The sequence below is a fragment of the Artemia franciscana genome, chromosome 1, assembly GCF_032884065.1.
Source record: "Artemia franciscana chromosome 1, ASM3288406v1, whole genome shotgun sequence".
In the NCBI taxonomy this organism is placed as follows: Eukaryota; Metazoa; Arthropoda; class Branchiopoda; order Anostraca; family Artemiidae; genus Artemia; species Artemia franciscana.
The window spans coordinates 50,185,330-50,210,402 of record NC_088863.1 but is presented as its reverse complement, the minus strand read 5'-3'; the positions used below and the strand labels follow the sequence as shown (position 1 = coordinate 50,210,402).

Genomic DNA, 25,073 nt, shown 5'->3' with positions numbered 1-25,073 from the left:
CACAAGTGCCGTATGAGCTCTTAGGTCTTGTTCAAATCATGCAGGGAATCCCCGTCCCTCTGTGGAAACTTTACCAGAAAGTTGCTCCCGCGAAAAATATTTCCTCCCCCAGACAATTCAAACCCCGCTGAAAATTTTCCCTCGAACATTTCTGCATGTAAATTTGAGTCGGCAAAGAGAAAGTAAGGCAAATAAAAAGAATTTCGTGCAGGAATTCTGGCAAATTCCCATATGTAAATTTCTCCCTGGAAAGTTCAACCCGGGAATTTCCTTTCCCATGGGAATTCTTTCCGAGGGAAATCAACCTCCCCCTCCGAAGCAAAAAAAACCCTCCTCTGAAAAATGTCTGTATACTTCCCAATAGCATACTTATGTGCACATTTCACAACTTACAACCCTTACCCCAGGGGCTCTTGGAAAACTTGTTATTACCAAATGCATAATTTTTGGATTTTCTAACTGTACTGAACAAAATGGCTCTCTCAAAATTTTGAATGGATGACTTTGGGGAAAGGAGTGTCTTGGTGTGGAATGTTTTGCTCACATGAAAAGAGCACTATAACTTTTAAATTCGGTTATAATGAGCCCTATTCCGAGATTCTTGGACCATTGGTTCGATAAAAAAAAAAAAAAAACAATAAACTCGCATCGGTGATCTTTGTTCTTGCGGGAATGACAAAATTTCACATTTTGTAGATGGGAAGTTGGGACATCTACAGTAGGGTTCTCTGATACGCTGAATGTGATAGTGCACTTTTCATCAAGACTCCTAGACTTTTTGGTGGTGTTTCCCCTCTTTTTCGAAAATCAGGCAAATTTTCTCAGGCTCGTAGCTTTTGACAGGTAACACTTAACTTTATGAATATTTTCTATTTGGAATCAGCACAAAAAATCAAATCTATTGATATATCTCAATTGACATCAGCATTTTTTAGAGTTTCGGCAACTATTGCGCCGACTCGATCGTTACTTACAGTTCGTTACCATAAACCGTTTGGATAAGCTAATTAGTCGACCTTTTTGGGGATTTGATTTATACTGAAACAAAAATACTTTCCTAATTGAAGCTGTTTGTTGAAATTGTATCTTAATATTGTTCGATTAGGAAACTGAATCTTTGGTCGAATTTCTTTATTTAAATACCACGGCCATTTTTCGGATCCCCCTCCCCCCGAAAAGAAGTCTTCGCAAAGTGAGTTCTTATGCAGCTTAGTTCACATGGAATTAAAGAGCGCTGTTTTCCGATAATGTTTAACTTATATACTTCTCTAGAGGTAATTATACATTTTCTAGCTTTTTCTTTTATACTATGGCTGGGTAGACAAGAGTCTGGAAAGGCATTAGGTAAATAAAACATTGCCAGCGAAATGTATTCACCACTTCTATTTATAGTTTGTGAAATAGCCGTTCAAACTTCGTCGTAAAACTGAAATATTTTTTGTTTTTCGTCTTTTATTTAAATTTTGGTTGATGTTTACTCTTAGTTTTTGTGAATTTTGTTTGAATTCTGGTGAATTTAGTTGCAACATAGTTCAAAATATCAACAGGGGAGTTGTATGAAATTATTTTTTTTTTTTTTGTGATTGTGTAAATCTGTAATTATGCACGATAAATATGTCCTAGCTCACCTACAGGTTGCCTATGATCAAATCCAATCTGAAAGACCCAGAGAAAACCAGGAAAATTCGGTAGGAAAATAATATTCTTGAAACTCCCCAGATTTTAACTTCCTTGTATTTGGCCAGTCGCGAATACATGACTTTGTGTTCTCTGGAGCAGAGGTCAGGGATGGATCCCCGCTACAGCACGGTTTGGTGACAAGCTTGCTATGTGTCCCTTAATAAAAAAAAAAAAACAATCCAGTAAGTGAAACGTCGAATTTATTCCCTACATGCTAGCAGTGGTTCTGGGGGACCTTTATCCTTTATGGGCTAGAGGTACAAATTAAAAAAACAACGTAAGAAAGCAATACAGAAAATGTAATGATTTTTCCACCTACTTAGGTTCCTGTCCTCGATCATGCTTGTCTCAGAAATAGATAATTTTATACTTTAAGAAGTATAAAAGTCTTAAACCTCGTTATTTGTCAAGGTTCTCTGCAAGGTTGAATTTGATAGTGTTATGTTCCTCAGGATCACGCCACTTGTTGGGTATGCCTCCACTTTTTCAAGAGATTACTGGAATTTCTTATATTAATAACTTTCATTAAGTATCAGGATAAAAGCTTGATATATTTAAAATATCTGTTTCAAAAATGTCTTTAGAGTTTAGATCACATTAGACAAGAGTTCATATGCACATTAGATCTATGAACGAAAAAGAAGTAGCCTACCTTTTTTTTTTTATTGAAAAGCAAATGTTGGTTTTAAAATAGCAGCGTGTTACGTAAACCAAAACGGAGCAAAATTACTGAAAAATATTTTTGATTCTGCTTTCTTTTATGCGAAATTTTGCTAAATCTCCTCTGTTTTTGTCTTGTGGCAGTGGAATTGACTGAAACTTTCAAAACAGGGAGGGGGGTCCGGGAAATTCAAATGTTGTGCTTGGGCTAAAGGGCAAATTAGTTCGTCTCCGATCCTTACAAAAGAGTATATATGCTACTGTTTTTCCTTTTTTATTTGCTTGTTGTTCAACAGATTCAGGTGCTAGATAATAACAGGTTTCAATACTGCAAATTCAAAGACAGATACCAGATCTAAAGCAATGTGGCTCTATAAAATTTCCCGTTAACACATAAATATCTACACCTAGTTTCTGGGTGGTACACAATTAGTCTGTTATTAATTTTTCATTCGCGGGGTATCGTCAAATCTTTGGTAGATCTATAGACTTTGGCTTCGTGTATAGGGTGGCAACCTAAAGCTCAAATAGCTAAGTAATTGCTAAAACTGGAAAATAATTTGTAAGAACTTCCATTATGGATACACCTGGTATGCGAGCTTCTAAATTAATTGTTCAATTAAGCTAGCTTCTAACCCTAGATAATAGAAGCTCTGCGCTATGGCTGTCAAATAATCGTGAGATTTAGTATCGGATTTAGAGTGAAAACCAAATGTTCTTTTGTATTTAAGTATAAACTAGTCAACCCTTCGTTAAAATTAAGAAGTAAGATATGGCTTCAGTAAAATTAAGTGGAAAAACTAAATCTCTCTTTCCATCTAGTATGGGAGGCTATAGACAGGGTTGCAATGGCCCGACTGGATTATCTGGATTCCTTAAAATCGACCATAGACAATAATCAATAACATTGAAACGCTCAGATTGCGTCTCGCGAACGTGTTTTGTGTTTTATATACAAGCTTTTATCATAAACTCAGTTAAACAACCAGAATTGTTTCATCACCCAGTGTTTGAAGAAAAAAGATGTTAAACAATTTTTCACATTAATCCCAAATTTGGGTTTTGAATTTTCTACAAGAAAATTTACTTTAGTTATCTTGAAATGCATTTTAATCTAGTATTGTCGGCTGAATTCAAAAATATAGCCAATGTATCTTCGGGATTTCTAGTTTTGCATACTTTCTTTTTTGAAGGTATTTTGTTAAATTTTTATTGTTTCAGACAAGTAAAGAAAAAAAAAATATTTCACAACATATCTAGCCAATGAGGAAACTACAATTTTATTTTAGCTTGAGCAATACAGTGTATTTTTCAATGTTATTTAAGTCGCTGTTACGAAATTTTAGTTAATCTTTGTTTGGAACTTACAAAAGTAAAACTGAAGTTTTGGGAATATTTTCTAATGTGTCTTTTTCTGGGAAAGAGCAATAAGAAAGTAGAATTATGAGGAAAATACAAAGAACTATTGAAAAACAAATCATAAAAGCTCCATTTTTTGGAGGGGATGGGGAAGGTGAAACACGGATCTCCAGTATTTGTCTCCAGAGAGACAAATCTCAGAAACAAGCTTTTTTTTTACTCTATAGTAAAAAAAAAAATTAATAAATAAAAAAAATCATGCAGTAGCCTATAACACCAGAATATACGCCTAAATTCGAAGCCAAATGTCAATAAAGAAATTGTCGAAGAGAAATCAACCTGATTGGCAATTGTGTATTGCTACTTTTACATTGAAAAAAAAAAATAATTAAATTGAGGGTAAGAGGACAATGTGAATGGGTTAAATAAAAAATGAGAAAGCCTCAAGAGTTTTTTGTTTTCAATATACATGTAAGAGCCAATGCCCTGATTACAGCTATTGCGTGATGAATAAAGCATGACAATAAACTATTAACATCCTAAAAGAAACAATTCTTAGTCCTAAAGATTCTTAAATCTTCAAGAATTATCAATCCACAGTATACAAAAAAATTCTGATTAATGCCTGAAGACTTCCAAAGCTACCCGCTTAACTAAGCTGTAAAAAAAGCATATAGGACTGATCTAGATGTTAAAAATGGATTAAATAAAAAAAAAGAAAATAAATAAACATGTTTGACCCAGCCAAATAATAAAGCGTTTTGATATTTTTTTATAATAAAGGAGGCTGAAAAACTTAAGAATTAAAAAAAAATAGAAGGAGAAATATTTTGATTTGGCAAGCTTACAGACTTAAGATTAATTCTCTATAAATATTTGCATTTTTATCGTACACAAAGCAGTGTATTTTACTTCTATTTATTTTTCTTTCTCCGTATTTCTTCCTTTACAGCATTTATATCCGATAGCTCTTCTTACCTTTAATATTTGCATATGCTGTTAGGTCTACTTCTTTAATAGAGCAAGCAGCATTTTTTTTTTTTTTTTTTTTTCAAGAGCAAGTAATGCTATTCCATTCTATCAAATTTGAATAAAATATTGAACGATAATTAGAGGAATTCGATATTACTTGCTGACTGTGATCTGACAGCTCGAAATAGTGTATCTTGATACAATTCACTAATTTATTTCTGCCATTTTTACTTGTAATCAAATCTATTGAATGACCTAAGGGACAACCAAGCTTCTGAGCTAAGGTTATGTGGCTTTACTTACCAGATAAGGCAGGGGACGTTCCTTCTGAACTAATACCGATCCTTGAACTGTAGCCAGAGTCATTGTGTTTATCTTCATCAGCAAGAGATGTAATTGGATCAAAGCGGGAACAAGTCTTTGTACTATATTCTGAAAGTCTTGATTTTTCTTCACTGATGGGTGAAAGCATCCTTAATTCACTTGAGCTATATTTAGCTTCTGGTCCGTATCTGGAATTTTTTTGGTTCACAAAATTGTCAGAACCAATCTCGTGCAGCTGTGTACTATGTTGAGCTGTATACTTTTTTGCATTTGTCAATGATAGAGACATTGGAGGTGGTAACGAAATTTCTTTACTACTATCCATTACATCTTCTATTTCATCTTCGAGCCCTGATTCACCACTTTCATCAGTACTGTATTCTTGATATTGGTCTATTATTTTTAGTAGCTCCCTTTCATGATCATTAGGAAGTGAGTTCACTAGCACGGAATATTTACGAGAAAGGTCTTGGGCTTGTGGCAATAAACCGATGCCAGAATCGGAAGAAGCTCTTTGGTTCTCAACGTCGCATACGTGTCTTACTTTTGCTTTGGATCTTTCACTCACATTTGTTGATTGGGAATTTGTTTCGGTTGATATTGACAAACTTAAGTGAGAATCATTCAACTTTGAAGAGGAATCCTTGAAATTTTCACTATGCACAATAGCTTCGGTAACAAATCGATTTTGATCACAATCACCCATGCTTCTGTCCTCTTTTCTTACGTTAATGGTATTCAATTTCTTTGTGATAAACGTGACATTATGGTTTGCATCAATCACCTGGCCATTCCAATCATACCTTCCTCCTTCTAAACCCAATCTATCAAGTGTAGATTGCATATCAGCCCGCGTTATGTAAATATCATCTTGTTTATTACAAGTCGGAAACATTTCGAGGTAGTGATTTTCATCTTTCGACTCTGGTACCCTGGGTAGATCAGAGTCGCTAGTCTTTGGGAGGTCGTATTGGGATTTGTGTACCCGTAACTTCTTATCTAATTTTCGACTTGAATGTCTCTTAGGCTCTAATTTCTCAGCCGCTTTTTGAATACCCACAGAAGAACTTTCCAATCCTGAAAAAAAAACGATATATGTTCTTTTCTTTAATCACCATTACTCATTTGCGTTTTAATATGTTTTTTTTTGCCAATTCTAATCCAAAAAAAACATCCTTTCTGTGAATGCAGCATATTATACTCACTCCAAACTTAAAATAAGACTGTTTCTCGAAAAAAAAGCACGATTAATGCAAAGCACTAATCCCCATAAAAGACCTATGCTCTGTAAAAGAGGGGAAGATTCACATACTAGCACTAACTCTTAAACAATAAATATTAGCTTATGAGCAATAATTTATGAACATTCGATCTAAACAAAACAAAAAATAAATAAGAAGGGAGAAGGAAAAAGAAGGGAGAGTGGGAAAGATTTCAACAATTAAGAATTTAGTCAATCACTCAGCAGAAACGATACCGGCACCAATGAAAAACAAACAAGCAATAATAATAACAACGGTATAGAAAAAATTTAAAAGTCTTCTAAAGGTGTCAAACGAGCGGCTTAGTTCGCTAGTAGGATAGAGGGTGTGTTAGTCATTACTTTTCACACCAAATTCGAAACAGGTTTCAAATTATCAATCCAACATTAGGATGAAGGGGATTCGATACCTTGAAGTCGTTTCGCGAGCTTCAGCGTCCATCCATCGAGATGCCTCTAAACCTGTATTGCCAGGTTAGGCTATTTCCTGCCAATTGGGCTATTAAATTTTCATCTTCACGGGAAAAGTTAATAAGAACCCGTGGGGCGAATTTAATGTTTCTAATCTCACTACTTTTGGGCCAGAAGTCGTATTCACTTGAAGCCAAATAAAAATACTGTTTGTTATATCGATTTGGTCATTTACCTTCTTTGGAGTTTTGGACCATAATATAATCATACTGTGTCTTGGACTATGGTTACCCCCTTCTTTTTTCTCATCCGGCTTCTAAAGGCCAGACATGCATCCTTATTAATTACTCAGATTAAAAATGTTAACGAAAAATATAATTAAACTTGGCATTCTGAATATTATCGAACCACAATAAAGGTAGTCAAGCAGACAGGGTGAATTACGTTAGTTCGAATAATTCAATCAAACAATTCGTGGCAACGGACTGTAAGTAAGGAGCGATCTGGCTCAATAGAAACCGAAACTCTAAAAAAACGGCATTTTGATACCAATGGGTATATCAAAAGAATTGGGTTATTATGCTGATTGCAAATATACAAGTCTTGTTAAATTTCATCTTACCCATCAAAAGCTAACAACCGGAGAAAATTTGCCTGATTTGTGAAAAAAGAAGGGAAGGCCCTCTAAAAGTCATAAAATTGTAATGAAAATCACACCATCATATTCAGCGTGTCAAAGAACCCGGCTATTAAGGTTTCAAGCTCCTATCTGTAAAAATGCGGAATTTCGTATTTTTTGCCAGAAGAAAGATCACGGATGCGTGTTTTTTTTTTTCTTTGTTTGTTTTTTCTCAAGGGTAATCGTATCGACCAAGTTGTCCTGAAATATTGGAAGAGGGCTTGTCCGAACGGAAATTAAAACTCTTAGCGCCCTTTTGAAGTGGCCGAAAAGATTGGAGGCCAACTAGGCCCTCTCCCAGGCCCCTTTTTTTCTCAAAATCATCCGATGAAAATTTTGAGATAGCCATTTCGTTCAGCATAGTTGAAAAGCTGATTACATCCGTCTTTGGAGATACCAGAGTCCCCAAACGGCCCGAGGGGAAATGTCTTTTCTAGCCAATTGTGGTTCAAAATAATCGAAAAATTTAATAGCTACGTTTTTGAAGCTAACTTGACCCCTCAATACCCACGGGGAAATGGCTAAAAAATTAGAACTTCGGCTATTGTTTACATTTTTTGTTGGTTATTGGGAAATGTATAGGTATTTATTCGAGGGAATGGATTTCGGTGGGGGAGTGGTTATTTTATACGGGGAAATTTTCACATTGGGACGGTAGTTTCTGTAGGTGAACTTTCCAAAGAAAATTTGACACGGGGGGGGGATACTTTCTCAAAGTTAATATGCAAATTCTGTTAACATTTTTATGTACGTTGAGTCAAATTCGAACCTGTTAGTTGAAAAACGTTCAGAAATTCAAAAAAAAAAATTAACTGGAAGCAAGGAGTGACGTTAAAATTTAAAGCCAACAGAAATTATTCAGAAAATGAAAGGCGCTGTCCCCTCCTCAACGCCCCACTCTTTATGCTAAAATAGTTTTTAAGGACTATAAAAAGTAGAGTTGTGACGAAGAGTGAAATTAATCAAGGAGAAAGAATTTTTAGTCCGAGAGAAATTAAGATAAGGTAATCTAGCTTAATTATAACTGTACACAGAGCCATCCATAGCGTTGGTGATATCCGGGGAAAATTTTTAACAGCTCTTCTAACCCAACTCAGATATAAGCAAAACAAGAGCTCATTTAGCACTTTTGAAGACGTCGGAAGAGCCAAGAGCTTCTTCCCACCAAGTTTCATTACGATCTCTCCACTCTAAGCGTTTTCCAAGATTTCTGGTTTCCCCTCCAACTCCCCCCAATGTCATCAGATCCGGTCAGGATTTAAGATAAGAGCTCTGAGACACGAGGTCCTTTTAAATACCAAATATCATTAAGATCTGATAAACCATTCGTAAGTTAAAAAAAAACTCATTTTTCTAATTTTTTCGAATTAATCGTCCTTCCACTCCCTCCCCCCAGATGGTCGAATCGGGGAAGCGACTATTTCTAATTTTATCTGGTTGGGTCCCTGATATGCCTGCCAACTTTCAGCGATCGCTATATTGATACAATCCTAATAAGGGGCGGTTAATGCCAGAGTTGCCTCTCACTCCATTGGACTATTTGTCCTGGCTTTTACTACAATTAGCCATGACTTGATGCCACAGCTATTCCATTTTAAGTTTCAGATCTTCTTCATGTAAAAATTGGGGTGGTCTGGGATTCAAACCTGAGACTTTTAGCACCCTAAGCGAGAATCATACTCCTAGACCACAAGCTATTCTTAAAAAGAACAATCATTTGTTTCATCGGCAAAGAAAATTCTTCTCAGCTATCTTATTCGCTCGCCCCCCTCCAGATGGTCGAATTGGGGAAGAGACTACTTATAATTTAATCTCGTCTGGTCCTTGGCGATTAATGCCAGAGCTGCCTCTCACTCCATTGGACTATTTGTCTTGGCTTTTACTACAATTAGCCATGACTTGATGCCACAGCTATTCCATTTTAAGTTTCGGATCTTCTTCATGCAAAAATTGGGGTGGTCTGGGATTCAAACCTGAGACTTTTAGCACCCTAAGCGAGAATCATACTCCTAGACCACAAGCTATTCTTAAAAAGAACAATCATTTGTTTCATCGGCAAAGAAAATTCTTCTCAGCTATCTTATTCGCTCGCCCCCTCCAGATGGTCGAATTGGGGAAGAGTCTACTTCTAATTTCATCTCGTCTGGTCCCTGATACGCCTGCCTACCTTTATCCTCCTAGCTTATCTGGAAGTGCCCAAACTAGCAAAAGTGGGACCGACAGACAGACAGACTAACAGAAATCGCGATCGCTATATGCTTTCGTGGAGGGCGTGTTCAGTGTCATGAATTGTGTCAAAACAAAAGCTGTGTCAAAACAAATAGAATGGGCTTTCATTTCCTTTCGTCCATCTTAGTTACTGGAGGGTGTTTTTCTGGAGCGGAATATATTCTCAAACCTTTGTTCCATCAAAATTCATGTTTCAAGGGTTTAATAATTCAATGTTTAATTTTGAGGAAAGCAACGAATCAATAACGTCGAAGAAGCGGTATTAATGAAGAGGTATGAGAAGGTATGGAAAAAGAGGTATTGGATGAAATTTTTCACATTACCTAAGTCCTTTTGACATTTCCTAAGTTTACACCTATTTTCACCTTGAGTAACAATAAAGCTATCTGTAATTGTAGTTTCAGTCTGATTTTCTATTACCATAGGTTTTGAACATAATGGTTAAAAATTGAATACCTAAGAGTGCTTAATACTTAGGAATATAAGCCTCATGGAATAAATGGGATGATAGGGACGAAGTTGAAACTTAAAACGAACAAAATTATCATCCCTACACCTCTGTCGTCATAAAATTGATTAGCGCTTTATTGAAAGCAAAAATTGAATTAAGGATATTCTCTCACTGTTAGAAAAAAAAAGGCACTTAGCGGGCAGTACCCACTATTAATTATCGGCCAACCCATGGAGCCTATTTATCAGTGGTATGCTAAAAGCTTAGAACAAAACAGTGCAGGGGTGAATGTTCAGTTTGTCACTAGGTATTTTTTTTTTTTTTTTTAAGTTTACATAACACTATTTTTCGATAAGATCATGGCATGCATGCAATAAACCGAGTGTGCAAAGGACAGTTCACCTTTTTTGCTTTCAGTAAAGCAGTAGTCAATTTTACGACGGCGTACGTGGAGGGGTGGTTATTTTTGTTTGTTCACAGGGCTTTTATTTTGTTTTTTATCTTGATTTATGTGTAGGGTATCTGAAATGCCGATTGTATTTATTTTTTCTCGTTTTACCCATAATAGCGCCATAGTAGGGCATAACAAAGTTTTAATAGTGTTTGCTAGTTTTGACTACTTATTGCGCCGGTTTGGGCTATACGTTCTGTCGAAAACCTGGCAACCATGCTCTAGACACCATCGAGAGCTATTGATAATCTGTGGTTTGACTTTGAAATTGTGTTGAAAACACAATGAAATCTTTCGTCCTGTGTGTCGGCAAGGTTTTATTTGTTTAAATAGGTAACCAATGTCGTTAGATAAAGCATTCTCACATTGTTACATTTTTTTCGTCAATTTTCAATACAATGAAGTTTCTTGTAGTGTTACTAAAACTTTTGAATTGGGCCTTCTAAAGTCGTCACATAAAAAATGCTTAAGAAAAATCTTTAGTCACGTGAAAGTTTTAATATGCAAGAGTAACGTAACAATGGAGTTTTAACATTTCTATTGAGTTTTTATTTTTTCGAAAGTCGTCACATAAATGCACCACAAAAAATCTTTGGCCACATAAAAGTTTTAATGTACCAGAAGTTGTTAGCAGCTCATTTCTTCTGTTAACCGTTATTCATTTATTAATTGACATTTTGTAGTGATTTTGTGAGAATTAATTTACAAGTCCACGTTTTCTGACTACATGGATAATATAATAGTTAAAATGAGCCTTGGCATTCGATGATTAAAAAAAAAAATTACCCAGAGAGTCAACGGTTCTTTGCAGTCCAGCAAGCTGTCGTCGAGTGTTTTTCTCAAGACTGTCAATCTTGTTATTCAGCTGCTCGTGATTTTTGTCAACATGAACAACTATTTCCTGTTTGCTTTGTACTAAATGACATTCTAGCCGATGAAGAAAAGGACCACAATAACAAGGCGTCGTTATTCCAATCGGCCCCTGAAAAAGACAAGAAAAAAAATTCTGAAAAAAGGCTATAAGACGGTAGAGTACCAAGGACGATGAAATTGGAAACTTATGGTTAGGATTTGTAAAAGCGGGTGCCAAATTAGAACAAGAAATAGATGCCGGTGAAAAATCAACTTAAAAATATATGGGGCACCAAACAGCTTAAAAAGATGAAGCTTTCCATTGAAGATGGGATTGTCTTTGAGAATCAGCAGATTACCACTATTTAGCTTCTAAGTACGGGAAGTACTGTCATATTTTAACTGATGAAATACTGCCAAAAAATGTGTTACTTTCGTAGTCACCGAATAATTTGATTCCACCAAAAGAAAAACTCGTGAAAAATCGCTTTTTTCAGGTACCACAAATAGACCTTAGATGGGACCAAGGGGCAAAATATGCTTTTATTTGATATCCTTGGTGCTTTAAGATTTGTATTCTCTGTGAAACTAGATGGTTTTATTTGATGTCTTTGGTGCTTTAAGACTTGTATTCTCTGTGAAATTTGAGATAAACCTACAGCTGTAACTTGCACCAAAAGAACAAGATACTTATTTGACTAAATTGCTAGTTTCATATCTATTCCCTCACTGAGCCAAGAGTATAATATACTTGACCATCTAAGAGAATGATCTGAATTTGTTGAAAAAGAAATAATTTTTTTTTTTTACTTTTGCATGCCTCTTATCTACTAAAAGATTTAAAAATACAAAGCAAAGGGATTAATTAAAATACAAGAAAGTCATGTTGAATCTTTTTGGGTTATTTTGACGCTTGAAAAACACCCTCCAAAAGTTCGCCATCGCATTCAGCGTATCAGAGAACCACACTGTAGAAGTTTCAAGCTCCTATCTACAAAAATGTGGAACTTAGTATTTTTTGCCAGAAGACCGATCAAGGGTGCGTGTTTATTTTTCTTTTTTTTTAGGGGTGATCGTATCAACCCAGTGGTCCTTGAATGTCGCAAGAGGGCTCATTATAAAAGAAATTGAAAGTTCTAGTGCCCTTTTTAAGTAACCAAAAAATTGGAGGGAAACTAGGCTTCCTCCCCCGCCTTTTTTTTGTCAAAATCGTCCTATCAAAACTAAGAGAAAGCCATTTAGCCAAAATGATATACAAATTTCGTTTTAATTGTTCATTTGCGGAGAGCCAAAATCAAAACATGCATTAATTCAGAAACGTTCAGAAATTCAATAAAAAAAAGTTTTAAAGTTTAAATAAAAAAAAAGTTTAAAGATTTTTGCTGTTTTAAAAAGTAAAGTTGAGAGAAAGAGTCAACTTTAGCGTAAAGAGCGGGGCGCTGAGGAAGGAACAGCCCCTTTCATACATGGAGTAATTTCTGTTCGTTTTAAGTTTTAATGTCGCTCCTTACTTTCAGCAAAAAAAAAACCTGTTTTTCTTATTTAATCATGGTAATATGCGATACAGGCAGTCACATATACTTAAAACGCATGTTTGTTTTGATAAATTAATGAGGAATAGCTAAGAACAATCAATTGCTTATCTTAAAACTATAAGGTCCACTATGAAAAAAACCCTCGGTTTGAAAAATAAATCTCTTAATGTCGTCTAGGTCTACAGCTTGACTTGTACTGAATATTCTAGTATATATGTATTTTTTAAGTATTAAATTAATTTTAAGGACATTAAGCAATATCTTGTAGGTCATGACTGTTCTAGGAAGTAAAAAAGGGTTATAATTCGTTAAACAGTAGTCATTCAGAGAGTAATTTGTTTTCAGAATTTCATTCTATTTACTAAATCTTATCGATCAATAAAAAAGCATGATAATTTGGTTGGTATGAGGGTTCTTACCTTTTTTATGTTACCGCCCAGGTCCAGGAAATATTGTTCTCCGTCTCTCAAGGAATCCTGAGGTAAGTTTTTGATTTTCGGAGATAAAACTTCGGCAAGATCTGGCGTTGCGTGACAACCATACGGTGACCAGGAAACCCTAACATCAGAACTTTGTGACTTCTGAAGAAAAAAGTGCAATCTATAGCAACAAAGCTGGGATATTTTTGAAAGGACATAAGGAAGTTATCAACAAACATGTAGCTTTAGGGATAAAGACGCGCATTATACCCCCCCCCCCATTGAAAAGCTAAAAAATCCTTAGATAAATGCTCGAAAGAGAGTGTAAAGCTAGGTGTGGACAGAAACCGGTAAATTTCCTTCCTAGTCGATGCCCCCTCCCCCCGACAAAAATCCTAATAGTGCTTAAACATACTGCTTGGGATTTGTCAGCAAAAGTTTGCAATTTTTACTCGTATTCTATTTTTAGCACTAACTAATAGTAATCCAACAGAGAAAATAAACCCGCCAAACTTGGTGAAAATGGAAAGAATAAGAGTACAGGGAAAGTACTCAAAAGCTTGAAGCCTCAAAGGGGAGAGACACATGCCCAAACGCCCCAACTATGCATACGTACCTGTGTGTGCTATTTATTTCTTACAAAACAATGCAGGCATGGTTGTGATTTCTATAGATTGTCTATTATTAAAGATTGTATAGTAAATCCAAAAAAGGTGAGGCTAGATTACAACATGTTTATGCATTACATTTTGTCTTATGCTATTTTTAAATAGTCAATTAAGTGTTGGCAATGCGCCTCTGTTTTTAATTCCAAAATCAATCATAACGCCTTTTAAAAAGCTATAAACCTTTTAAAATGAGTTCACCCGCCAAACTTTGTAATTTACTGAAAACCTTAATCATATTAGAAAAAGAGACTCCTATCATCGTAGCTGAACCTCTTGCATGGTCTTTGATCAAAGATTTCAAGCCGCGATATTCGGTCTTATGCTTTTACGCCCTGTCTGATCTTGAATTTTACTAGTCAAATCTTTTGAATTTATTAGCCATTTGCATCAGAATATGCCTCCTAAAATCCCTCAGGGTGTACATAATCCCCAGCAGGTGGCAATTAATCTAATAGGCGTAGTAACTGCATCGTAGTTGATTGCACATGACATCTCCAGACCTTTAATCTAGTATTCTTCAATTAAAACAAAATGTAAAGAAGAAAAAAACAAGTAACCGAAAACCTAATACATTTCTTGACTATGATTAGTTTCAAGCCTAACCAATTTTAATTGTCACAGGCTTCGGCTTATTTTTTTAAGTTAGAGTAGTGGCTCCCCACAAAGAGACATGCTAAAAAAGAACGAGTGACATTTTTTCATTGCTAATTTTATGCTCTTTTTATAGATAAAGGTGCGTTTGTAACAATCCGATCCCCCCCCCTAATGGTCCCATATATTGGGTATATACAAAACTAACATAAAATGAAAATGTGACAAATATATTCCTTATTTTGTGCACCTGTGCAAAATAATTATTGTTGCCCTGAAAATGGATCCTCCCCCCCCACCTGATGGTCACATATATAGCTCTAATAATTTTTTTGTTTGCAGTTTGTTCCAATGTTAAACCGGTCACGCTATATAGACGCGTCATATTAAGTTTAGCCTGAGTGATTATGTTGAAAATTGTCTAGAAAAACAATGGAAGGAAATGTGACAATCTAGAAATAAGCTAGATACTTTAAAGTAAGAATTGTATTGTTTTTGTGCTTTCTTTTAGTTCGATTGCTTAGGTTATATATTCTAGGACTGTACATGGGACCACCAGAGGGGAGGGGTTTAATTGTCACAATCGCAACTTTAACCACAAAAAAATGCATAAAATTGGCAATATCATTATGTCTCACTATCGTTTTAGCATATAAGAACAATTTTCTTTCCAATTCATGCAAGTAATCAAAATACTACCAACTAGTGCTAATGGTCAAGGTCGTACCCAGGGGAAGGGTGTTATAGGGTTTGAGCCGCGCCGTCGTGAATTTTTTGTCCAGCTCGCAAAAACATAACAAAAATATTAGTAACGAAAAAAAGGAAATGCTTACGTAGTCATTTGCAATTAAAATGAAACTAAAATGTTGAAAAAAAAAACCTTAAAAGACATTCTAATGTGGAAATCTATTCAAAAAAATTTATATTTTTTTTACGTTAGTAATTGTAGCCAAATTGTTTGGGTTTTTCATATTATTTTTTTAAAACAAAATTTGTTTTTGTTTTTCAGTTTTATTTTCTTCTTAAAAGCTTTACCCGTTTTTACTACTTTTTTGTTTGTTTTAGTTTCCAAAGGAAAGGAAAGGGAATATTACTTCTGTATTTTAGAATCAATTCCGTCACTCCTTCACGAGAGCTCATTATCATGAAAATAGCCAAAGACATATCGCACGAAAGACATAAAAAAACTTAGTGCTTACCCTTTCATGAAGAAGAGAGAATGATGAATTGTTCCTTACATCCAAACACAAAATTCAAAGCCCCCCCCCCTAAAAACAACCTCATCAGCAAGTTCCTATACCATCACCCCACGATTATGTAATTTAGGTGCTTGAAATGTATATAAATATGACACCCCTTACATGAATTTTTATCCAAAATTAATGCTGCTCAAACTCGAGACCTATCTAGATCGTTTAATGTCAGAAAATCGCAGGGTGCCAATTAAAAAAAAAAAAAAATATGAAGCGGTTTTCAAGAAACATTTTTTCATACATACGTCTACTCACTTTAAACGGTCAACTGTATATTTGTATGTATAATTTTTTGTCTTTACTTTTTTCTATCACGAATTTGGCGAAATTCTTTTTTTTTAGAGATGATTGCATTAAACCTATGGAGCTGTATAAGGTTGCTCCTTATTTTATGAGAACAATATCATCTTAGCAGAATTGCTGCCTAATGTACTCGACATACAGCTAGTAATTACCCAAAATTCAAGATCATGATATCAAGTGATCGGTGACACTATGTATTTTACCATTAGAAAAAAAATTGAAACTTCAAATGCTTTAAACTTCAAATTAGCGCTTAGCGAGTATGTGAGTTTGGACGGGTGATAGCGCATGAACTGCCTTTTAATCTCGAACTTGGCAGACAAATCTTCGTTACCAAGACAATTAAACAGTTTCCCGTCCATTCGGGGTGAACAGACAATGAATGGAAAATCAAGAAATGTCACGTCTTCGTACAAATGATAGTAAATTCATGACTTTACTAAATTCCATTTATGGTAATAATGGCCTTGAGCTGTAAAGACCTGCTATTGCCGTGTCCTATAACAGAATAACGATTTGGTAATGACACCAAGACTTGAGCAAAAGTCAAACAGGGAAGAATATAATGTAATTCCAGGCCAAGGTCACGACGTAAAAGAGTTGATATTTCTGTACCTGTCTTTTCTTTTTATGCCGTCCTCCACTGTCTCTTGAGCTCCCACCTTCACTTTTTTCTCGTTTGCTATCATCACTGTTTTTACTCCTACTTCTTCCATGTCCTCTTTGCTTCCTTTCCTTCCATCTTTCTTCTCTACTCTTCAGAGGTGGCGGGCTACTTAGGAGTTGGACTACTTCCTTGTAATCTTTTCTTAATGCAATAAAAAGAGCAGTTTCGTCTTGTTTGTTTTTAAGAAGCATGTCACATCCTGACTCAAGAAGAATACGAGTGAGCCGACGGCGTCCCATTGCAGCTGCAATGTGCAGTGCGGTGTCGCCATTCTAAAAAAAAATTCAATAAAAAAATGTCATGTAAAGAAAATGAATTGTACTAAAGTTTAAATTAAACAGTTCATTTTTTGGTTCAAAAATCGAGTTACCGACTGAAATCAGGGGCGTTCATTGGAGGGGCCATGAGGATAGAGGCAATCCCCTCCCAATCTTCCCCCGCCTACATTTTTAGAATGCTTCTTTTTGATATTCTCATTGAACAAAGTTGAAAACCAACAAAATTGCACCTCCCTGTCAATTTTGAAAAAAATGTAACCCTCCCCCCTTATATCCTCGTAAAGTGGCCCTGCTGATTGAATTTAAATCTGACTTACGAGAAAGGCAAATTGTATTACCTTTGATAATTCTTCGATTCACTTACTTTGATTAAGACTGCCTCTTGACTTTGTTTGGTCTTAAAATGAAAGGCTTTAATAAAAGATGGGGAAGATCATTTTAATTCAATTTTTTAATATTTTATTTTAATCACATATTCCTGGTTAAAAGATGGAGAAAAAGTATTAGCCAAAAACTGTGCTTTAACGATTAAGCGTACACGTGAGAAGGAATGAAAACATTAGAAATATTATCATGAGCAGTCACAACTACTTTTGTACATGGTAGTGAGTGCTTTACAAAAGCATTTTGCTTGCAGTGGTCTAATATTAAACGGAACTATACAGGATGTTGCATGGCTCAACATGCTGTGCACATTTTCAGGCTTTTTTTTTTATTAAAAATCAAAACAACTAATTTCAAAAATATATACAACAGGGTTCCTATAGCTGGTTAAATTTTATTTTATGTTTTGCTGTACATTATTGCGAAATGAGTCGTGGCCTATTGCGAAATAAATTTTCCTTTGGCCGCAATTGCTATGAAACAGTCAGAGGCAGAAGAGGATATTTCTTAAAATGCAATAAGCATCTTTCGTCGATAAAGGGAATGTGAAATGAAGATATAAGTAAAGCCATTGGTCTGGTTAAACAGCTGGTATAAACCATGGCATGATCATATAGCGACTAATTCTGCAGATATGATGGTGATAGTTACTTGGGCATTACGCAATAAACATAGTCATTTCATAAGAAGTCAGGCGCAATTTTTGGGCGAAAATTACAAAGTTGTTACAAGTCTTCTTCAGTTTTGTTATCCTAGATTGTCTCAACAATAAAATCTAGGGTTTTCCCTGGCTTTGCTAAACTGTTTATACACAAAAGCCATTATTTAAGATATTTTTATCAACAACAAATGATTTGTCAAGCAAAAAACCCTACTTCCACTTTTTGTAGCATCCCATCCAATGATGTTATTTCATCCTAAACTAATCAGAGTTGGGTAATCTCTCTGGGCCCCTACGGTTCCCAAAATCAACTTAAATGTATTTAAAAAATACATTTAGAACTGATGTCTGAAAGTAACTTACAGTTACAGTTATTGCAACTCTGGGAATCAGCGAGTTTTATTTTCCCAGAAATATCAATCATGGAATCTATATTCATCGATATGACAAAAGCCCTTTTACTAAATATATACAACAGATCACTGAGCCTTCCATCGCCAATTATCGCTCTAAGATAGGTTTCAATCAGGTTTAATTCTGAAAATAACCTCTTGTTACTAGCGCGTCGTGATAGGCAGCGTAATGACAACGTGTTTACAATGTAACAATGGATTTATGATATTAGCATTTCATTCAGAAAGTCATAAAGTTCAAAAATATCTTTTAACTTGTTGGCTGAAAGGTCAATCAATCTTCTCGCACGATCTGCTTATGGCTTTAACAGACTTTTGTAAACGCAAGGTTCATCATAATACCTGGCTACACTGGCTAATCGACTAGTACAAAAAAAACGTAGCCTATCTATATCTAGAGCAGAGCGCACTCCAAAAGTAGAAAGGCATTCTTTGAGTGGCTTTCAAACATAGAGCACAGTCAATCACAAAAAAATAATCCCGTTGCAAAGCACCTTTCGTTGAATCTTTTTTATTACAGCTACATTGATTTGGCCAAGTGTGGACATGGTTACAAAATTACACAAGCAGGAAGCTACCTGCTGCACACACTTTGGTGGTTTTGATGAAGATTTAGAACTCTTAAAGTTTTGCCAACTACTTTTCAACAAAGCCAAACTCACAAGAATTTTTTAGCTTTCTGGAATACCTTATTTCATATTTTGCAATCCGATTGGTAGCTCTTGAAAAAACAAGTTTTACTGCCTGCAGCCACTTTGAAAAGAACTATTTAAGAGATAATTTTTCTTCTTTTTGCTAAATGAAGTGCAAATATAAATACAGACGTCGAATCTGGTTGCAAGTCGATGAGCCTGAGCTTTCGATTTTTCATCACTAGACGTTTTGGTAATTGATAACACGACCAAAGTACAGTCGTTTCTATTGATTATTTTGCTCAGAGATCTGTACCAATATGAAAGTTGGTTTCCCTAGCTTAAGAACAGTTAGGCTAGTAGCCTTCTGAGCAAAAATTAATTTGGTAGCGCATGTTGCTATTTTTGGTAAAATATTACAGTTCCTAATAGTGGTTCTGTCATAGCATTCTACAACACGATTTGACGAGCTGAACCCTGTTTTCTGTAAGTGATTATCGATAATCCTCGACTGACCTACTGAATAAAATTTTCTCATGTGAAAGCAACCAAGAGCTCCTTCTTTTGCTTTCCCATCATAAAAGTATCCCTGAGGAACAACACACAGGAATTCCCATAAGTTTCACTGATTTTCATTCGTATCGACTCCATTACACCCATTTTTAAAATACTTGTTCTGAGGATTTTTCGAGAGCAGTTGAGAACATTTCTGTGCGCACATTATTTTTATAGTTAAAGTTATCAATATCAATATTTACACCACTCACAAGACCAGGAAGTTAGTATAAAACGCCCTCCGTCCCTTAATGACTTAACTGCCTCCTTTGATCATTTTGGTCCACAGCACTGACCTCCCACCTGCAAGCACTCCTGGTCATTTCCTTCACTCCTTCTGGTCAGAAACTAGTGACTTTGGCCTTGAGGTGTCGATTGTCATTACAAATGGGTTTTTAAGCCTATGCCATACAATTGGTTGAAAGCTCCAAGATTATTCTGTAGAATTGCATGATTTCATCTTGATCAGTTTAGCTAAGTGTTTTTAAACTGCATTATTATTCCATTCGTAAATAAAACGAAAATATAGAAGTATATAACAACCGGCTATGTTTTATAGAGACAGTACTATATTTGTAGTTAAACACTGTCTTAATTAAAAGTTTTATTTGTTATTATATACTGTTACATTTTATTGACTCATAGATAATTTAGCACTTTTTTGGCGAATAATCCCACTCGCGTGCAATGGAGAATAATAGCAATGAAAGTAGTAATGAAATTATGATTATAATTTTGCGAAAAAGTCTGATTAATAAGCAATACTAACAATTATCCTAGGTTTAAATAATGGACAATTAGCACCATATTTTTAATTGAACTAATTTACCTGCTTGTCAAGAAAAGAAAAAAAATTTTGGAGACGTAGCCGATGTTGAAAAAAAGAGTAGAAATTACTCCTACTTCGAAACAGTTATAGGTGGGAAAAGTAATGATCATGCATAGAATTTCACGTGTTTTACTGAGTGGCGTAGATAGGTCAATTTCCTGGAAGTGTCTAGCTCATTTTGGGAAATGGGTATTAAGTTATGTAATTCTTTTTCACATGCCCGTTAAATATACAAAAAATACATCGCGTAACGCAATATATCACTTTTCAGGGATTGTCTGAATCCTCTAAATATACTAATGCATACGTTTTTTGGGGGTCAAGGTTGGGGCAATTCAAGCTAAATTGGGTTAATTAAAAAAAGTCAGCCATATACTGGAATATTAGCAAAAGGCTTTTTAAATCGGGAAAAGGAACGGAACAAAAGGGGACCCCTCATCCGGGCCTTCTCATAGACCTTCATCAGGCTTGAAAACGGGTCATGCTTAGCCTTTCATTCAGGCTCACACACCGATGCCTTCAGAGCCATGACTCCATGGAATTCTGGAATTCACCCCTTATTTTCCTGCCTTTTTCCAATAGGAGCAGTAATAGAATAATCAAACAGTTCCTGGTAACGAATTGTAGTAAGGACCGACCGACTCAATAGCAACCGAAACTCTAAAAAAAAAAATTTGATACCAATATACACATCAAAAGAATCAGATTTTGATCCTGATTTTTAATATATAAGTTTCATCGAGTTTGATTTTACCCATCAAAAGTTACGAGACTGAGAAAATTTGTCTTATTTTCGAAAAAAAGGTGAAACATCCCCTAAATGCTATAGAATCTTAATGAATATCACACCATCAGATTCAGCGTATCAGAGAACACTGTAGAGGTTTCAAGTTCCTATCTGCAAAAATGTGGAATTTTGTTTTTTGCCCGAAGAAAAATCAAGGATCCGTGTTTATTTGTTGTTTTTTTTTTCCAGGTGTGATCGTATCGGCCCATTGGTCCTAGAATGTTGTGAGAGGGCTCATTTTAACTGAAATAAACACTTCTAGTGCTCTTTTTAAGTGACCAAAAAATTGGAGGGTAACTAGGCCCCAATCCAAGCTCATTTTTTCCCCAAAGTTACCGGATCAAAATTTTTAGATAGCCATTGTGTTCAGAATAGTCGAAAAATCGAAAAACTATGTCTTTGAGGACAATCTAATCCCCCACAGTCCCCGGGGGAAGGGCTGCAAGATATGAACTTTGCCCACTGTTTTGATATAGCACTGGTTATTGGGAAGTATACTGACGTTTTCAGGGTGAATTTTTTATGATGGTAGGGGGGTTGGAGTGAGGAGGTTACTTGAGAGTACTTTCTGTGGAGGAATTTATCATGGGGGAAGAGAATCTTCATGAAGGGGGTGCTGGATTTTCCAACGTTACTAAAAAAAAAACAATGAGAAACTAAGTAAAAAAAAGTTTTTTCAACTGAAAGTAAAAAGTAATATTAAAGCTTAAAACGAAGAAGAAATTATTACGTATATGAGGAGGTTTTTCCCCTCCTGAATACCTTGTTCTTTGCGATAAAATATTTTTAGTAATTTCAAAAGAACTATTTATCCTAATTAAACGGCCTTTGTGATTCAAGGGTCTTATGAGGGCGTTCGTCTCCTCCTCAATACCTTGCTTTTTACACTAAAGAATTTTTAGTAATTTCAAAAGAGCCATTAATTCTAAATAAACGACCTTTGTGATTCAGGGGTCATTCTTAAAGAACTGGAACAAAATTTGAACTTTAGTGGAAAGAGCGGGATATTGACGAGGAGGCAAATTCCCTCATATACGTAATAGAAGTTCGCTACGTAAGTTAATGTGTAAGTTATGTATATTTATTACTAATAAAAATGTTCGTAAATAAAATTAAAAGTTCTAGTGGTCGTTTTAAGTAACTAAAACAATGGAGGGCAACTAGGCCCCCTCCCTCGCCCCTTTTTCCCAAAAACGTCATATCAAATCTTTTAGAAAGCCATTTAGCCAAAAATTGTAAAATTAATAAGCAAATTTCGTTTTAATTACTCATGTACGGTGAGCCAAAATCAAAACCTACATTAATTCAAAAACGTTCAGAAATTAAATTTGAAAAAAAACAAGTTTTCTAGCTGAAAGTAAGGAGCGACATTAAAACAAAAAAAAGCGAACTGCAATTATTCCGTATATGAAAGAAACTGCCCCCTCCTCAACTTGTCCACTCTTTACGCTAAAGTAGGACTCTTTTTCATAACTCTACTTTTTAAAACAATAAAAACTTTAGCGTAAAGAGCGGGGCGTTGAGGAGGGGACAGCCCCTTTCATATACAGAATAGTTTCTGATCGTTTTAAGTTTTAATATCGCTCCTTACTTTCAGTTAAAAAAAACTTTTTTTTGTTTAATTTAGCATGAATCAAAAACCAAAATAATAACCATTAGCTCATTAAAATCTAAGATTGCAAGGGTATGCTTCTGAAGAAAAAATTTTTAATTTCAATCACGAAACCATTTTTTAAGAATTTAGAATTAGGGAATGAATCCACGCACCAAATTAAAAGATGAAAAACCACACATATACAAAATATTACAGATTATAACCCGAAACCATAAAACATTTTGTCTCACTCGTTACTTTAATAGCAAATAAAATTAAATACCCCGAAAAAAGAATGAAAAGAAAACCAAATTGTTTTAAACATTAACCCACTCATATAATCGGTTTACTCAGCCACCAGCTCCAATCCTGCTTCAGATTTAAATTGGTAAAAAAAAAGTCTTATACTTAGACTAAGCTTATTCTAGAGGCACAATGCTTTATAAATAATTGAGAAAGCCCTCCTACAAGAAACTATGCGAGAAACTCCAGTTTTGTTTCTTGTCCAGGTATTGGATGATGAACGCCAGTCCTCTGACAGAATAAACATGTAAAGCAATCTTGACTGTAATCATCACAGTGTATATATGTAAATCCTGTGAACAATAAAATGCAAACCAGCGTTACTTTTTTGGTCTTTTTTTTCCTTTTTTTATTGATGTCTCCCTCCCTGCTCAAAAGTGCTGGGTCTTCCCACCGAAACAAAATCCTGCTTTTGATTCTTCCTTGGCTTAATACATAGCCCAAGACGACGGACCCATTTATCGGAAACTATGGTAAAACCTTACCTTATTTTGGACGTTTATGTTGGCATTTCCACTTAATAGAATGCGTGTAACGCCTGCATGACCATATCGAGCAGCAGTGTGAAGAGCCGTATCACCATACTAAAATTTACATATACTATTACAGACAGGACAGAAATAACTGAACATAAAACCGTTAAAAACAAGAAATAAACAAACAACAAATCAGTGCTATGACGTTAAAATGTGATTTGTTTTTTGTTTTCAAAAAGGGAGAAAGAAAACCTCCAGCTTTCTCAACCATAATAGTTCAAATTGTGCAATCTATATTGTGCTCTCCCGCCATTTTCAAGGGTTTCAAGCTCTTTTCAAATTCTCGTAAGTTCTTTTTGTAATCAATTCTCACTGTTAACTTATTATCTTGATGAGAGTTACCATTCCTGATCAGCTTTGAAATGGAATTCTCAGTCATTAAGCAATTTCTTTCAAAGCAATTTTTTATTTCCCTTTATTATGGCCCTTTACAAGAATCAGCTATTGCTGCAACGACTATACTCCTCAATCCACTTCCTCAAAACATCTTGTTCTAAAGGGAATTGCTCTTTCTGCTTTTATTTTTATAGCTTTTTGATAAAAAACTTTTTCTGAAAAAAATATTATTTCTTATGAATGTTAAGGAACATTTGTGCTTTGTTTCACAAAGAAGTGTAGGGCTAGCGCTCTGCCTTTTAGAGACCAAAAAGTAATTTACTCTTTACTGATAACAAAATACATTTTAAACATTTTTTCTTTTATAACTTTAATAATTCCTAGATTCTTGAGATATTTCAGAATATGATATTTCAGAATAATGAATCAAACGCTTGCTCATAATCTATAGAGCTGAGGTCCAGAGGGGTCTGATGACTCAGGCACTTCTCAATTACTAATGTAAGCATAAAAATTTGGTCGATACATCCTCTCCTTCTCCTAAAACCACAATGTCCTTCTCTTATAACTTTCTCTACTGCATCTCTAAGTCTAAAAAGTATCATCATACTAAGTAATTTGCTTCCTACAGAAACCAAGCTAATGCCTCCATAATTACCACACTCGCTCGTATTACCTTTCTAATAGAAGGCTTTCATATGAAGCACTTCTGCTATTTCAAAAATTGCACGAGCGAGAATGGACAGGCCTTTATCGTTTTTTTTTTTTTTTTTTTTTTGTTTTTTTTTTTTAGCGGCTGGACGTCTAATGAACAATTTAAAACTTTATTTCGTTCTGAAGATTGTAAATCTGGCCTACAAGGCTCTTCTATCTTTAGAGGAGAATACCCCGCAATATCCATGTAAATGACACCAGCCCCTAGAAACAGCGAAGCATAGAACCTTTTATTAAACCAAGCGAACAACCAGCGAACAAGAACCTTTTATTAGACTAAATCTGT

The 25,073-nt window shown here is 35.1% G+C and overlaps 1 protein-coding gene across 2 annotated transcripts in view; it reads right to left on the bottom strand.

Moving 5' to 3' along the window:
- The window catches only part of LOC136031022 (ankycorbin-like), a 129,994-nt gene that overhangs the window by 3,772 nt on the left and 101,149 nt on the right, over positions 1–25,073 (bottom strand). Inside the window, exons 6-10 of one of the 2 annotated variants that reach the window (XM_065710214.1) lie at positions 23,687–23,785; positions 16,714–17,037; positions 13,284–13,445; positions 11,264–11,459; positions 4,975–6,072 (exon numbers count right to left, since the gene is read on the bottom strand). The exons of the other annotated variant lie outside the window; for it this stretch is intronic. Coding sequence (XP_065566286.1) covers positions 4,975–6,072; positions 11,264–11,459; positions 13,284–13,445; positions 16,714–17,037; positions 23,687–23,785 — 1,879 coding nt within the window. The remainder of the gene's footprint in view (positions 1–4,974; positions 6,073–11,263; positions 11,460–13,283; positions 13,446–16,713; positions 17,038–23,686; positions 23,786–25,073) is intronic. 2 annotated transcript variants of the gene reach the window in all.